This window comes from Geospiza fortis, unplaced genomic scaffold (genome assembly GCF_000277835.1).
Source record: "Geospiza fortis unplaced genomic scaffold, GeoFor_1.0 scaffold443, whole genome shotgun sequence".
NCBI lineage: Eukaryota > Metazoa > Chordata > Aves > Passeriformes > Thraupidae > Geospiza > Geospiza fortis.
In genome coordinates, this window is record NW_005054335.1 from 6,006,662 (window position 1) to 6,021,035 (window position 14,374).

General features: G+C 37.6%; 1 protein-coding gene across 1 annotated transcript in view; it reads left to right on the forward strand.

The window, feature by feature from the left end:
- Positions 1–5,537, forward strand: part of TMEM267 (transmembrane protein 267) — a 10,509-nt gene extending 4,972 nt beyond the window's left edge. The window contains exon 3 of the mRNA XM_005422001.2: positions 3,176–5,537. Within this exon, the coding sequence (XP_005422058.1) occupies positions 3,176–3,511 (336 nt within the window). The 3' untranslated portion in view covers positions 3,512–5,537. The remainder of the gene's footprint in view (positions 1–3,175) is intronic.
- The last annotated feature ends 8,837 nt before the right edge of the window (positions 5,538–14,374 follow it).

Here is a 14,374-nt window from a genome sequence, read left to right on the forward strand (position 1 = left end):
TCCTGCTGACGCCACTCAGCGGCTGGATTGTTTGGCCATTGCTCTGTTTTTCATGGTCATCATTATTTTTCTGCAGTATTCAGGGTAAATAGTCACCTGTGGTATTTGTATGTTTGCTCTGATAAATACTTGTGTACCAAGTACCATGTGATCTGACCTTTTGCCCACATTATTTTTGCAATGAGTATGAAGTCTACCATGACTCCACTACTTGGAATTTGTAGTTCTTTTTGCTCCATGTGGTTTTTACTGTGCACATAAGTATAGAAGGACCTGTCTCGCTGGCTACTCCAAAGGTGGTGGTTCCTGCAGCCTGTTGTCAGTCAGGAGTGCTGGTATGACATGATGGGCTGCTCCCAGACTCCACCAGGATTGTAGCCCAGACACTCACGTTGCAGAACAGACATGCAGAAATTGCTGTCTTGGTGCTAAAGAGTCACCAAATTCTGGAAGTGTAGAACATTCAGTTGGTGGCAAACATACGTAACGCTGGCACTGCTGTGAAATGTGCTGCCCATGACTGACCCGGGCTGTACAGGAGCATTTCTGAAACTAGAGAATAAGCTTTGCACAAGCACAATTGATGTAGCATTGAATATGTTACTATGTTGTTAATATTACTACTTTATGTTACCTTGAATATATTACTATGAACTAAAGACTTCAGGGTTGTGAAGCACCACAGCATATCAGTGAGGGAGCATCTGTTATTACATAACATCCATGGTGTTACCCTGAGCATTAAGGCAGATAATTTGGGTGGCTTCTCCTGCATGCAATTATTGTATCCTGTCTCCAGCTGCTCATTGTAGTTAGCGAGGCTGGAGGAGCAGCAACTGCAAGATGATCTTGCATCTGATTGCATATGTAGGCAAAGGGAAAAGGTCATCTGTAGATAAATTCTGTTTGCAGCTTTTTCCACGAGGTCTAAGGCAGAAAAGGGGGCTTTTTGTGTTTTGCAGTGGTTTTTTTTTTTTTCATTGTTGTTGCAGGGTTTTTTTGTTTGTTTTTGAGTTTTTGGGGTTTTTTTAAAGATCTGCTTTAAAACAAGTTTTCCTGTTAGGAGAAAGAGAGTATAGCAGCTTAAATTAGCAAACAGAACTACCTGTCTGTCTCCAGGGCTTGGCAACTCCAGGATGTAAGGGTTCCTTTAGTCACGGAATGTAAAAGAGGAAACAGACTGTTCTCTCAGGCCTTGGGCAGCAGCATATCAGAAGCTTGATGGCTGTACTGCAGTTACAGAATAGGACTTTCTCTTGCTGACCCTGAACACTCAGGTTTGCTATATGAACAACCCTGCCATCTGAAATTTATGTGGAAAGAATTTAAGCATCACCTTGGCACCAATACTGATAAACTGTGTACCTAAGTATCATTAAAATTTTCCTTACTCACTGTGTGCTGTTGGCACCTAACCTTAATAGGCCAGAGGGAAGAGACTAATTAAAGACTGTACTGCTGGTTTTTTTCCAAAGTGCAGAAATAGAGGCCAGTCAATAGATTATCTGTGGAAACATTCAAGTTTTTTCAAAATTAAGTTAGTATGTACTTTTGAGCCTTTTGTTGATAGTAACAAAAATTGGACTCTTTGTAAGGCAGATGATAAACAATTTCACCATCACAAGATTTTTCTGCCTTAATCCATGAACAATCTGCTTGGGTGAAACAGAACTGAAGTTGAAGAAAATACACCTTTTGTTCCAACTTAGAGGAATTGTTTCCACAACATTAGAGTTAAAAATTGTTGAGACAGTTTGTGAGCTTTTAAATCCCATTACTTGATCAGGAGTCAAGGACAAGTGTGTGGTGGGAAGCTAATAGAACAAAGCTTTCTGCAGGCCTTTTATGGTTGGCTGTGGCTTAAAGCATGAGCTGTTTTATTTCAAGGTAGCCTGTAACTTCCCATCTCTAATCAGTTAATAAACTGGCTAAGGCTACATTGCAGCTTCCTTGCAGAGAAGGTAGTGTTCCATGCAGTTATCTAAATTATGCGTGAGTTTGATGAACCTATTCCAGAGTCCCACTGCCAGGCCCTCTTCCTGTTGAATCCTGCAAGGATTAACACAACTGAAGAATGAACAGGTTAGAGATGCTTTGTTTGCCTTCTGCGCTAGGTGCAGTGAGGGATGTGTTCAACACAGCAAAGATACAAAGATGTCACCTTACATCTCTGGGGCCTTGTTACAGGTTTTCTGAGTGTCCCCCAGCAACTGAATTGAGCCAATGAATATCAAATCAGCACTTCTGTAGACCTTCTGGTAGTGTGCTGTTGTTTCTCCTGTGCTTACAGACACAAGAATCTTATTTGTGAAATAATAATCCAAAATACCATTAGTGTTTTTTTATGATGTTTGAATTAGGGGTGATGGTTGTAGCTGTTGCTACTGAGTACACCCACAGAATATCTTCTCAAACCTGTATATTAAATTGACATTATCACTTCTTAAAATGGCTAAATCTAATCTCAATAGCTAGACATTCACATTATTAAAACCAAATATCGAGCTTTCAACTGAGTTATTGTTAAACAAGTTGTTGATACAAAAATTCCACTCACAGATGTTTCAGATCTTCATTTATGAACTTTGTTTTGCCTGTCCATGAAGAATACTGTCTCAAGGTGATCAAAATACATGTAACTTTGCTCATATTTTTGTCCTCTTGAAAATTATTTTGGTATTTTAAACACTGTGCAACTAAACCAACTTTACAGGTGATAACTATAGTAAAATAGAGGATGTATTTTTGAGAGTAAATGCCATTAAATCACGTTATTTATTTCAATTAAAACATACTAAATATTTCAAGTGTATTGCATGGTTGTTTTCCTTTTAATTGTCTTGAAATTAAAGACATGTAATCAGCACAACAGATTATACAATGTTCCCATTTTCCACCTGACTGTGTGACAAACAGGATTCCTCATCCCTCTCCCTCCCTGTTTTGCTGATGAGAGTACTTAGTAGGATGCATGATTCATATCATACATAGAGACAGGGCAGCACACAACTCTCATGCATAAAATTTGCTTTAAGTTATTGCAGTGGAAAGGAACAGTATGTTTTTCTTTCTGCTTCCATTTAGTGCACTGACAATGCACTTGTAAACACTGATGAAACTTTTCTTCTCTTGTCACAGTTGTAGCCATTGGCAGTAATGTTTTTCTCTTCTGCAGGCTGCTCTGACTCTTCCACGGAGACCACTTCTTCATTGTTCTACTGTGATTCCTGTGGTGGCTCTGACATTAAAGTTTATCATGCAGCTTTTCAGGCTTAAGGACTCATGGTGCTTTCTTCCCTGGATGTTGTTCATATCCTGGACTTCTCATCATGTCCGTGACGGGATTCGTCATGGCCTCTGGATCTGCCCGTTTGGAAAAACTCCTCCCTTGCCATATTGGCTGTATGTGGCAATTACAGCATCTTTACCTCACCTGTGTTCATTTGTTATGTATTTAACGGGCACTAGAGAATTAATGTCCATAAAACATGGAATTCGCATTGATGTATAGGAATAATGGCTTTTAAAGGTGGTTTGTGCAAGCACTTGAAATAACCTGCCTGTCTGTCACTGAAGGGTTTCTTTGTGTTTCCTACATCTTCTGAATTAGGTATTTTAAAGTTGTGGAGCCAATTACAGCTCTTGTGTCAATTCCTTGTGGTCACAGAACCTATTTAATGAATGATAATAATTTTATATCTCTACATTTCCCTTGTACAGTGTGTGGTCTTCCATGATAGTTCATGCATAGAGAGCTGATTATAAAGTACTTAGTTTCTCTCTGTAGTAATTACATTACATTTTACTGTTATGGTGCCATTCATTTGATCACCATTCACTTTGGATTTGTATTCTGCCTCTGGAGAATACATTTCATTCAGATAGTATTTGTATAGCACTTTAAAAATGTGAAGTTCTATATAAATGCTAGGTATTATTGAGGATTTAACAGTGTATGGCAATTCTAAAAAAATCCCTGTTAGCCTTTCTAATTTATTAATATGTTAGGAGTCCTGCTGGATTTTTGCATTCAACCATTTTAAAAGAAACACCACCTCTACTTCACACTGTCTATCCACACCTCTTTGAACCTCTAATCACAAAGTGTTTTACTAAATTCTGCATCCCCTTGTCATTGCTTAATACTAAATTTGTAGATAATTACTTGCCTCAAAATTAGAAAGGGGTATACAGATTGGTTATAGTATTATGGTGTGTTGTCCAATTTGTTTAATTTTTAAAAATACACTAAATATGAATACTGTTTAATTTGAAACCAAGGAATTTTAGTTAATATTTAAGAATTGTGTGAAGATTCAGGGAGACTCAAGAAAATAAAAATTGCTTATAATACAGGCTTGCTTAAAGACATTACTACTCAGTAAAGCATTTTCCATTAAGTGCAATATCATCCTCATAAGTGTAAAATGAAATGCATTATTATTATTATTATTATTATACTACAAAAGTATAAATTTCCTCATAAAGAAGATCCATAAGGAAAAGTGTTATTATGCTGCAGTTTATGAGGTAGTAATTTGCACTATGGACTATTCAGTTTTTGTTTATAGACATCTCTCAGAAAGCATCCCAAATTAAAAGTTGTCTGGTCTTGTCTAACTAGACAAGACTGTCTAGACTTGTGTAGTTTATGATATACAAGCTGAGAATGTCTATTAATAAGTTTTAAATTTTTTATTCACTGCCCATTAAAGAAATGGGGCCTTAACTACTCCAGCTTGTGATGAATAGCTGTCAAAAGGGGATCATTTTTATGGAACTGCATGTATAAGGTAGCATGTGTTTAACTTAGGTTACCAAGGGGTGTAAGGGTTTAACGTGATGTGTACATTTACATTATTAAATGTATATTAGAATAAAGTTTTAAAAAGTTATTAAATGCGATGCCTGTCGTAATGAGTACCAGAAATTTTCTGTGGCTGCAGAATCCCTGAGGCTCTTTGCAGCACTCTATGCTAATCATGGAAAGTGTTGCACCTCTTTAAAATGTGTCTTTGCACCAAAAGAATAGTCCCTGTCCTGTCTTCTTCATGTTAGAAATGTATGCCAATGCAAACTTGCCTGATAGTATAGTGGGCCTATCTAGCCTTTATTATAAAATGAATAAAAAGTTTCTTTGTTGGAAAGAAGATTGGAAGAGCAAAACATTCCTTAGAGGGTTATCCTCATGCTGTGGATTTCTGTCCTTTAGAGTTTTCCAGAAACAGCAGAAGAAATGTCTTGCTTTAGAGCTTCAGATCAAAATTGGTTTTCATCCAAAGGCATGATGGTTTACTAGAGGAACATTGCTCATTCATTTACTTCTATCCTGTATTTTAATGTACAGGCTACGAAATGCCAATAATGAATAAATTTTGTGCAAGGGGTGAACACTGAAACCTGTGTAGAAAATTTTCTGTATTCTTGTTTCATGGTATAAAGTTTGTATAATTTTTTGCTTTATCCAGATTTTTTGCAAAGGGAAATGTATAGTAGGAACAAGGTGTAGAATTACACTTTCTCACTTTCAGACTGTAGCTGTAGTGTTTCTGGTAATTAGGTCTACCCACAGTCCTTAAAATCAGTACTACTGTTCTAGCTATGTTTAAGGACCATTTAATGGGTACATATTCAGTAGTTGAAAACTATGTATTTTAATTCTCTTTAGGTCTAGATATTTCTGTGTAAGCGTTCACAGTAACTTTGAGCTGTATTTTGAAACACCGTTTTTTCCAGCCGTGTTTTTACACCAATTCTACCACAGCAATAGGTGAACCCCTCTTGAACCCGGACACAAATTAAGTAGCAAGTACTTTGTACCATGACTTCTCTCCCTCCAGACAGGCATGGCAGTCTCTCACCTCAGCCTGACATTTAGGCAGCTTTCACTGAGGCCATCAGCAGCTGCTCAAGGTAACCTGACACGTGGCATGCGCTGCTGTAATTTGTGGGTAGGCAGGGTAGGGTACAAAGGGGAAGTTAGGTGTTTGTTTCAGCCCATGTGTCGTGGGCAGAGTGGGAGCTACAGAGATTATAGAGGAGCCCCCTGTTGAGTCACGAGGCACAGACAGGATCCTCTTGCTTTCTAAACTCCTCATAGAGGCCTCTGGGTGCAGCTGGATCCAGCCTCAGCCCCAGACCCTGTCAATGGTTTATGTTAATGGATTAAATGGGCATTATTGAACCTTTTCACAGCTTTGTCCCACAGGATTAAGGATGACAAACCAGAGGCACTTACATAAAAATAAATTAGGGTTATTATTAGGGTTATAACTTACTATGATAACGATGAGAGTAAAAGATCTTAATCAGAATTATTTACTACACAGTATAGGTAGCTATAACTACTAGTCTAGTTCAGTCCACTATTTTTTAAGCAATATTGAAGCAATTATATCAAAGGTACAAAAGAAATTATGAAGTAGAGATTGATTTTACTCACCCATACTGATGACTGTGGGCAAATCGCTTTCTCTCAGCTTCGAGGGGTAACCTTGAGGCAAATCCCAACTCAAGGAAGGAATCTCCAGAAAGGGGATTGTTGGAAGACTCTCCCCACTCATTAAGTGGGAGTGGGCCCTATGTTTCCAGGCCAGCTCTGTCAGCTCAGCATCTTTAGAGAAGTTAGTAGTAGTAGTAATAGTACCACTTGTTTGTTGCTTTATGGTACCTTACCAGATCTGCCACAGCTTCACCTTTCTGTCAGGAGTGTTTAACTCCGGGATTGATGAGTCAGGCTGGTTTCAGCATTATTCAGCACCAAAAGCACCAGGACAACCCCCTCCTCTGTTCACCACTGGTAGCTTTGCAAACGGGGCATTATTCCAGCTAATTTACTGCCATCCAGGCAGAGCATCCTGCTAGATCTCCTCACCCAACACCTGCCTGCTACAGGTGAATTGCCCAGCAATTCCTTACCAGTATTCCGTGTGCATTTCAAATTCACTGATGTTTCCAACTATGCATCGATATCATGTCTAGAAAAACCATAACAAAAATAAACCAAGATACTAAAAATATAATGACTTTGTACTTTATTGTATGCATTACTATAACAGGTAAATGTAAAATATAAAAGGCATGTGAGTTGCACAAAACATGGCTTGCAAAGTCAAGCTAATGATGTTGTGCACAATGTATCATAAATATCACTAAAATACTAGGTTTTTCAGTGATTCTTTTAACATGCCAATCTAAAAATTTTCCATGTATTTTCAAGTTAAACTTTAAAAGTTGAACATAGTGTTGGGGTTTTGTGACTTACTTTGTTAGAACTGTGCTGCCTTTTTTTCTTGCTTTGGTGGATTTCTGCTGTAAAAAGTAGGTACTAATAGCTCAAGTTAAAGAAAAATATTTCTTCCCCCAGTCCTGGAGAAATAAGATAAAATTTTTCATAATTGCTTAGTGGCCTTAACAGAATGCATGAACATGTTTCCTATAACTTTGTATTCTACTTTAAAGTCTAATCTGTATTTTCACCTGACTGTTGGCATCATTTTTTACTACAGTGCAGTATATATTATAACATGTGCCCTTAATAAAGTACTGGTAAGTGAATTATTCATAACTGATCCCATGCCCCAAGGAAAATGATGCTAAGTTTGAAAAAACTGAAGTAATTTTTACAGCACGCTACTGATACTGACTTATTATGAGAAGAACATTTCCTCTGCTAATGGAAATGAAGTTCCAGAAAAAGAGAGAAGGGGTTAAAATTCAGTCTGTAGGAAATGTCAGTTCACAGTTTACTTTGGACACATACGTTTTTATTCCATTGCTGTCAGTATGAAGCTGGGTGATGAAATGCATCAGAAGAGTACGTGTCTGTTTGTGTAATTGAGCCAATCAAAAGTCTGTCAATTATGCAAATTTATTCAGGGCAGAAGAAACTTTGTATTCTCAGTGTTACATTGTGAGCTTTGATCAGCTGGTAATTTTGAGCCCACAAACTAGGTTTTGTTTCCCTGCTACTGGCGGACCTTGCATTGAAGCAAAGGAAGAGCTGTAAAGTTGAAGTACCCTTTGTGTTCATCACAAAAAAACCAGTAGTAATGCTTTTCCTCAAAATTATAAGCTGGTGCCTTCAGTTCTTTTTAAAATTTCCCAAATTTTACATCCTCTGCATTGAATTTTTGAATTTATATTTTCAAATTGTATATTTGAATGCTGCATTGTAGAACTGTTTCCTCTTATTTAAACCTGTTATTTAAAACTGTTTCCTATTAATTAAAGTTAACCGGTACTTGTCTTTTTTATATATACATACATATCTATATATATGTTTATGTATATGTACATATATGTATCACACACTGCTACACACACATCTTTCCTTCTGTGTTCATATAATAATTTTGCATTTCTTCAGCTAATTTTGTATTGGTGTTTCCTGGAGTGAGTAGAAGTGTTTGTCTCACTGACTGTGGAAAACCAGGCATGCTACAACTTAGCAGAAACATTTTAGTGCAAGGAAATCTTCACATACTGAAAACAAGAGAAGAGATTATGCTGTCCTTTTGATGGAAACATTCTGTTTGTTTCTAGGCAGTTCTTGAAAACAGATTTGTTTAATCAAAACTAATAGACTGAAAACATTTGTCTTAGTAAATATGACTGAACAATCTTCATGAAATAGGATTTGTATAATGAAACTGTTGCAGGGATAATCGGCCAAGTTGTTGTTGCTATATCCACCACAGAAACAGCTCCTTTGGCCTAGGAATGTTAGTAACATCCCTGGAGCTTTCCTCATGTTTCCAAGGGAATTTAGTCTTACTTTGATCTCATTTTTCCCTTTAAAAATTAAATTGAGCAAGAGCTCCTTTCCTGGTGTGGAGTAATTTCTTTAAACTGCTGTCCAGTCATTCACATCAGTTTTTACAAATGAGCCAAAAAAGCTCAGTACAATAACTCTGCAAAATAAATTAAATCAAAGGTAGTGGACATAATATTGACATAAGGAATTTAGAAGGTAGAATGTTTCTAGTTTCACATTTCCATTCAAATTACTGATAATCAAAACCGCCTCCTTTTTATGTATTACTGCCAGCAATTTAGAAGCAAAGTTTGTGGTGACAAAAAATTTCAGTTTTTTCTGGGCCAAGTGAATAAAAATACTGTAAGAATTGAGTAGTAAGGCTTTATGAACATTTTTCTGACAAAATCATCTCTGTCATCTTGTTAATGTAGCTGTTTACAATGTGTAGATACACTCAGTTATTTCCTGGTCTTATCGTGGAAACATGGTTATGGCTTGGATAGGTTTGGTAGAAAATGCTCTAGCTAATATGACCTTTGAACTGAAGTAGTTTTTGTTTCATTAGTCCATGTGGAGATAGATCTTCCTTCTATTTGATATGTTTTGTTAAGGTGAAAGTCTGAATGCTTTACCAGCATCTTTTGTGTGAGTGTTTTGTGTGCCTTGTACATGAATAAGCAAAGCAGAGACACTCAGAATTTTAAAAATGTGTGCACATGATTTATTTTCAGTTTTTCGCCATGGTGAAAAATAGTTCCACATGCTTTAGCATCATGCGTCTTGCATTTAAATATCTATATAAATGTTGACCAAATGGCATTTCTAGTACTTTTATATGGCTAGAGAGACAGTTAGTGTTTCATGTGCTCTCCTGGTGCTTGACTTAACTCAGGTTGGATGATAAGCGTGATCCTACTGCCTCAGTGTACAGATTGCTCAGCTGGGTGTAGCAAATCTAAGCGCTAGACATCTGTCTAGTAGTAAACAATCATAGAGACCCTTTCTATGCAGTGTGTGACTGTTCAGCCTATTCAGTGGTGCTTCAAATGTGATTTATATCTTCCTAAAAGAAGATACAAATTTACATCCTAAAAGAGATGTATGCTTCTGGTGTACTGAATTGCATTCCAGTCATCACCTATTGTTCTAACTAGATGGTACAAGAATATAATGGAGATTGTAGATTAGGCTTGACTTCCTGTTCTTCATGTGATTTCTCCTTGCTGGAGAAGTAAACCATCTTTTCAAGGACTGTTTTATCCAGGGATTTTTTGATGTGTAACATAATAATGTAAACATTAAAAAGTGAAACAACTAGAGGCAGTTCTCAAGAGGCACTGATGCTATAGCTGCTTCTAGACTGGCATATTTCAGTAAAGGGATGACCAGCTTTTTAAAATTAATTTTAACTTTTGAAATGCAGATGAAGCATTTATTGTAAAGTTAGACAATTATGTGAACATCTGTCCAAACACAGGAGTGTCTCTTTGAAAGATTTCACAATTTCGGTAAGAATATTTATCATGGCTGAAGTTTTCAGTGCTAAATCTTTGCTTCTGTTCACTATTTGTTCAAGATTCAGTGTATGGGGACTCAGACTTAGCAACATGAAATCTTTTGAAAGTTTGCACCTTTTTCTCCCTTGAAACTTGACACAGAAGAGGCTCTGTTTAAGTTTCCTAAAGTAGAACTTGTATTAGGTGGTCTAGCTCTGTGGTAATACAGAAAAGCTGACCACCTGATACTGTCATGATACACATTTATTGCAGTTAGAAACCCCTGCTGCCTCTCTGCAGCACTCCCAGGGAGGTGTGGGCTGTGTCTGGGGCTGCCATCTACAGACTCGGTGCAAAGAACAAGTGCTGCAGTGTCAGTTAAGGGAAACCATGGCTCAAGTTTGTGCTGTATGAGGCTCCACACTTCAGTGGTTTCTGTGAGTGCTAAAACCTGCTTCTGTTACAAAGAAAATCATGAGTTTCAAAAAGAGACCGTTTTTTCCCCAATGAATTTCAGCCACTGAAAATCTTGTTGGATGATCAAATTTCTTGAAACTCATTTCAGATAAGAAAACCAGTTTCGCAGGGACTTTTCCGTAGCTCTCCGTTGCCTGGATTAGCTTTGCAGAAAAGGATGTGTTTTCTTAGTCACCAAGTGTGAGCAATTCCCCTCTTTTTAGTGAACAGATAGATGGCTTTGAAAGTGTGGAGGACAACTCCTTTTGCCTTTGGCACATATTCACAAGCATTCACCTGTCACGATTATGAAAGGTATTCAACAAAAGATGGAAAATGCCTTGGACTAGGCATGCACTGAATACTTAATCAGAATGTTTCCAAGCTGCTCACATAACACACTCTAGGCGAATCTGCTCTGCAAGAAAGTAACTGATAGTGTGAAAAAATCTTTTGGGAAACAAATGATTGAAGACAGTATTGTTTTGCTCTGGCTTTTTTCTTCACCCAGCAGTTCTACCTCCCTGCCTTGCAGCAGGACTGGCCTTTGAGTGGGCTTGTTCTCATTACTACATAGGGTGCACATACACCAAGCTTATTTGGAAGGGGAAAGATTTCAAATGCACAGGCAAAGATGAGTTGCCTGACGGTACCAGATTGCTGTGTTCCTCAGTTGGTGATAGGTGATACCAAGAGGGGGTGAGGGAAGCACTTCTCAAAAGGATTACTATTGATTGGAGGTAGAGAACAAATCATTTCCCAGGCCCTGGTGATACTTCAAGGAACCGGGCAGGAGTTACTTTACTGCTGGGGCTAAAAGCTTTATGTTTTAGCTGAGATTCCATACTGACAAAATTACATCTACAGAGGTAATAAACACTGATGTTCTCAGTGTAATGAGAACAGCTTTTACTAAAATTTTCCAAGTTTGTGCTATATCTAGACTTTCAAAAAAAAAAGGCAACAGAATACTTTGCATTGGAGATGTTTGAAAACACTCACATCCTGCCATGTTTACAAAGGGTGTTTGCTGTTTCTGCTTCCTTTCTATCCCAAAGTTAACCATACTTGCCAGCTTTACCCGCTTCACACAGAAGGAGAGAACTTGTTGAGTTAAATACAGAAGAAAATCTGTTTTGGCAGTGTTCTGAAGGCTTTTTGCTAGGGTTTCAAAGTCAAAACAGTTGATCAGAGGTGTTATGGGGCATACAGAAAATACATTTCAATGGAATTGAAGGTTTTATTCCTTCATACTTTACAGAAATAAAACTTCACTGCCACTTGTTTTCTTTCCTCCAGTCCATGGCTAGTCCTTTCTGTGCTCTATCTCCAAGAGTCTCCTGGTAGCATTTCAAATTTGTCTCCAATGTAAGAATTTGTAAGAATTACCCAATCTCACTAGGTCCCTAATTAGTTTACAGGAGAAAAAAAAGCTTACTGTCTAATATGAAAAAATGGGGTAGCTGAGCCAATAAGTATGTTCAAAGATAAATTCTTTGAAGCTAAAGAAGGGGAGCTAAATGAGAGAATGTTATGATGAAATGTAGTTCTTCAGGAAAAAGACTGATCTAGAGAGGAGCTTGTTTCAAACTCTGTAAGGACTAGGTTGGAGTTTCATGGTTAAATATTATGTACCAGTCACTTCCTGCTAGCTGACCTAAAGTGATGAAATAGTTTGGGTTTTAAAACTACAAAAACAGAGCAGGTTTTGCAAACAACTTTCCAGTGCCAGGAAATAGGATCTGGAATAGTGATGAGGAACTAAGATATCAAATTCACTTGCCAAAGTAAATCAACTCCATGCCCCAAGTTACTCAATAAATATAAATGTGCAGGACTCTTTCCATCCAAGTATTTGATGGACTGGAAACCACTGGATAATTTGAAAAAAAAACAGGCATTGAAAGAGATTACAGGAAGACAATGTGTGTCCTTCTGGAGGGCATAGAACCACCCCATGGCAGGACAGTCAGCATTTACTTGAAAGATTTGTCTCTTATTCCTGTTTGATTTCTGTTGCAACCCAAAGACTGGCTCTCAGAAGAAGTGAACAGTTCAAGGTGGTCCATCCTTAACTGGAAACATACAGTGAGTGATATTAGAGTGTAAATGAAATTAAACAAAACATTTACTTGCCAAACTTCAGGTGGATAACATAACCTAAAAGGCATTTAAAGTTCAGATTTATACCTGTGTATCTTTACAAATCAAAGTAATTCTGTTACATCTATCTGCTGACTGTGAGATGAGTTTGTTTTCCTGCGGTACTTTAATGATGTAACCTTTACTGTAAGTGAGGAATATTTGGTGACAACATTTCTTCAAGTGGAATTCAAAAGAAAAGCAGGCTAAATCCAGCAACCAAAGCCTTCTGGTATTAATGAGGAAGAGCTGCAGAACGTGTTATTACATATTATTAATAACATCCTTATTAATAATTTATTTGTCCAGGTCAGTGCAGGAAGGTTTCAGTCACTCATTGTGTTAGATGTTGTTTAACAGTAGGACAATCTGTGCTCAAGTAGTCTTACAATGTAAATAGTTTGGTTTATATCATATAGGTAACATTTAACTGTAAAAATATGAGAATACAGAAAGGGATTGTAATCTTAAGTTCAAGTAACAGACTTAAAACATGTAAACTAAAATTAATGAATGCAAGTGAATAGTTCTTTTCTCAAATTGTTGGCATTTCCTGTATCTCACGGACTTGTCAAATTCATGCTTCTGGCATTCTAAAAAGAGTGGCCAGGAATACTCCCACATTTTTTGTGCTTTTTCTTTAAATTCATGTTTTAAACAATTTCTTAAATATGTTTTCCTGAGACAATGAGCTCATGGAGAATGATGGGGAGGATCTACATCTAATTCATCCATCATTTTACTATTCAAAAATGTACTCTCTCTCTGTCCTGTTGTTGGTAGAGTCTGGCCTCTTTTGAAAGCACAGCAAATCCAGTTTTTTTCTAAATGAGACAGACTGCAGTCCTGTCTATTGTGTTTCATCATAACGCACGATGAAATTGTACACTGAAGTTATTTTGTTCCATTCTGTGGGAAAAAAAAATGAACTAAAAAATTTAAAATGGCATGGGGAAGAAGCTGTTTTGGATGACTGCTCCTTCCATGGTGAGTTTCCCCACCTGTGCTACCTGACAGCCCCAGAGACAGAATGGGCATTGACAGGAAATTCAAAGACACCGAGTGAAAACACTCTTTTACAGGGGGCCACAAGGCCTGTTCAGGAAGGAAAGATCTTTCATTACTGTCACCCTCACATTTCTTAGCCTGGGATATAGAAAGCATGAAAGAAGTTTTGGCCTCTACTGATCTTAAAGAATTGAATTCAGCTCTAAACAAAGAACCAAGTATGCTGTGCGAGACTGACAAGTGCAGCATGGCCTCAGAGGCCTCAGGGATGTGAGGGGACAGCTGCCTGTTACCTGGCAGACCTGAGGTCATGTGAACTGTTATAAAAGCCTCGGTGCTAGCTAAACAACAGACATGTAACACAAGGACATGACGGTTTGTAAAACAAAATTTAATCTCCTGGTATAAACAAGGGCTGCAAGAGATCACAGTTCAGGGTTGGTAGTGACTTCACAAGCCGCTGTCAGAGTGAATTTGGGTCAGGAAAGTGTTAGGATGACATTTGTTCTCTGTG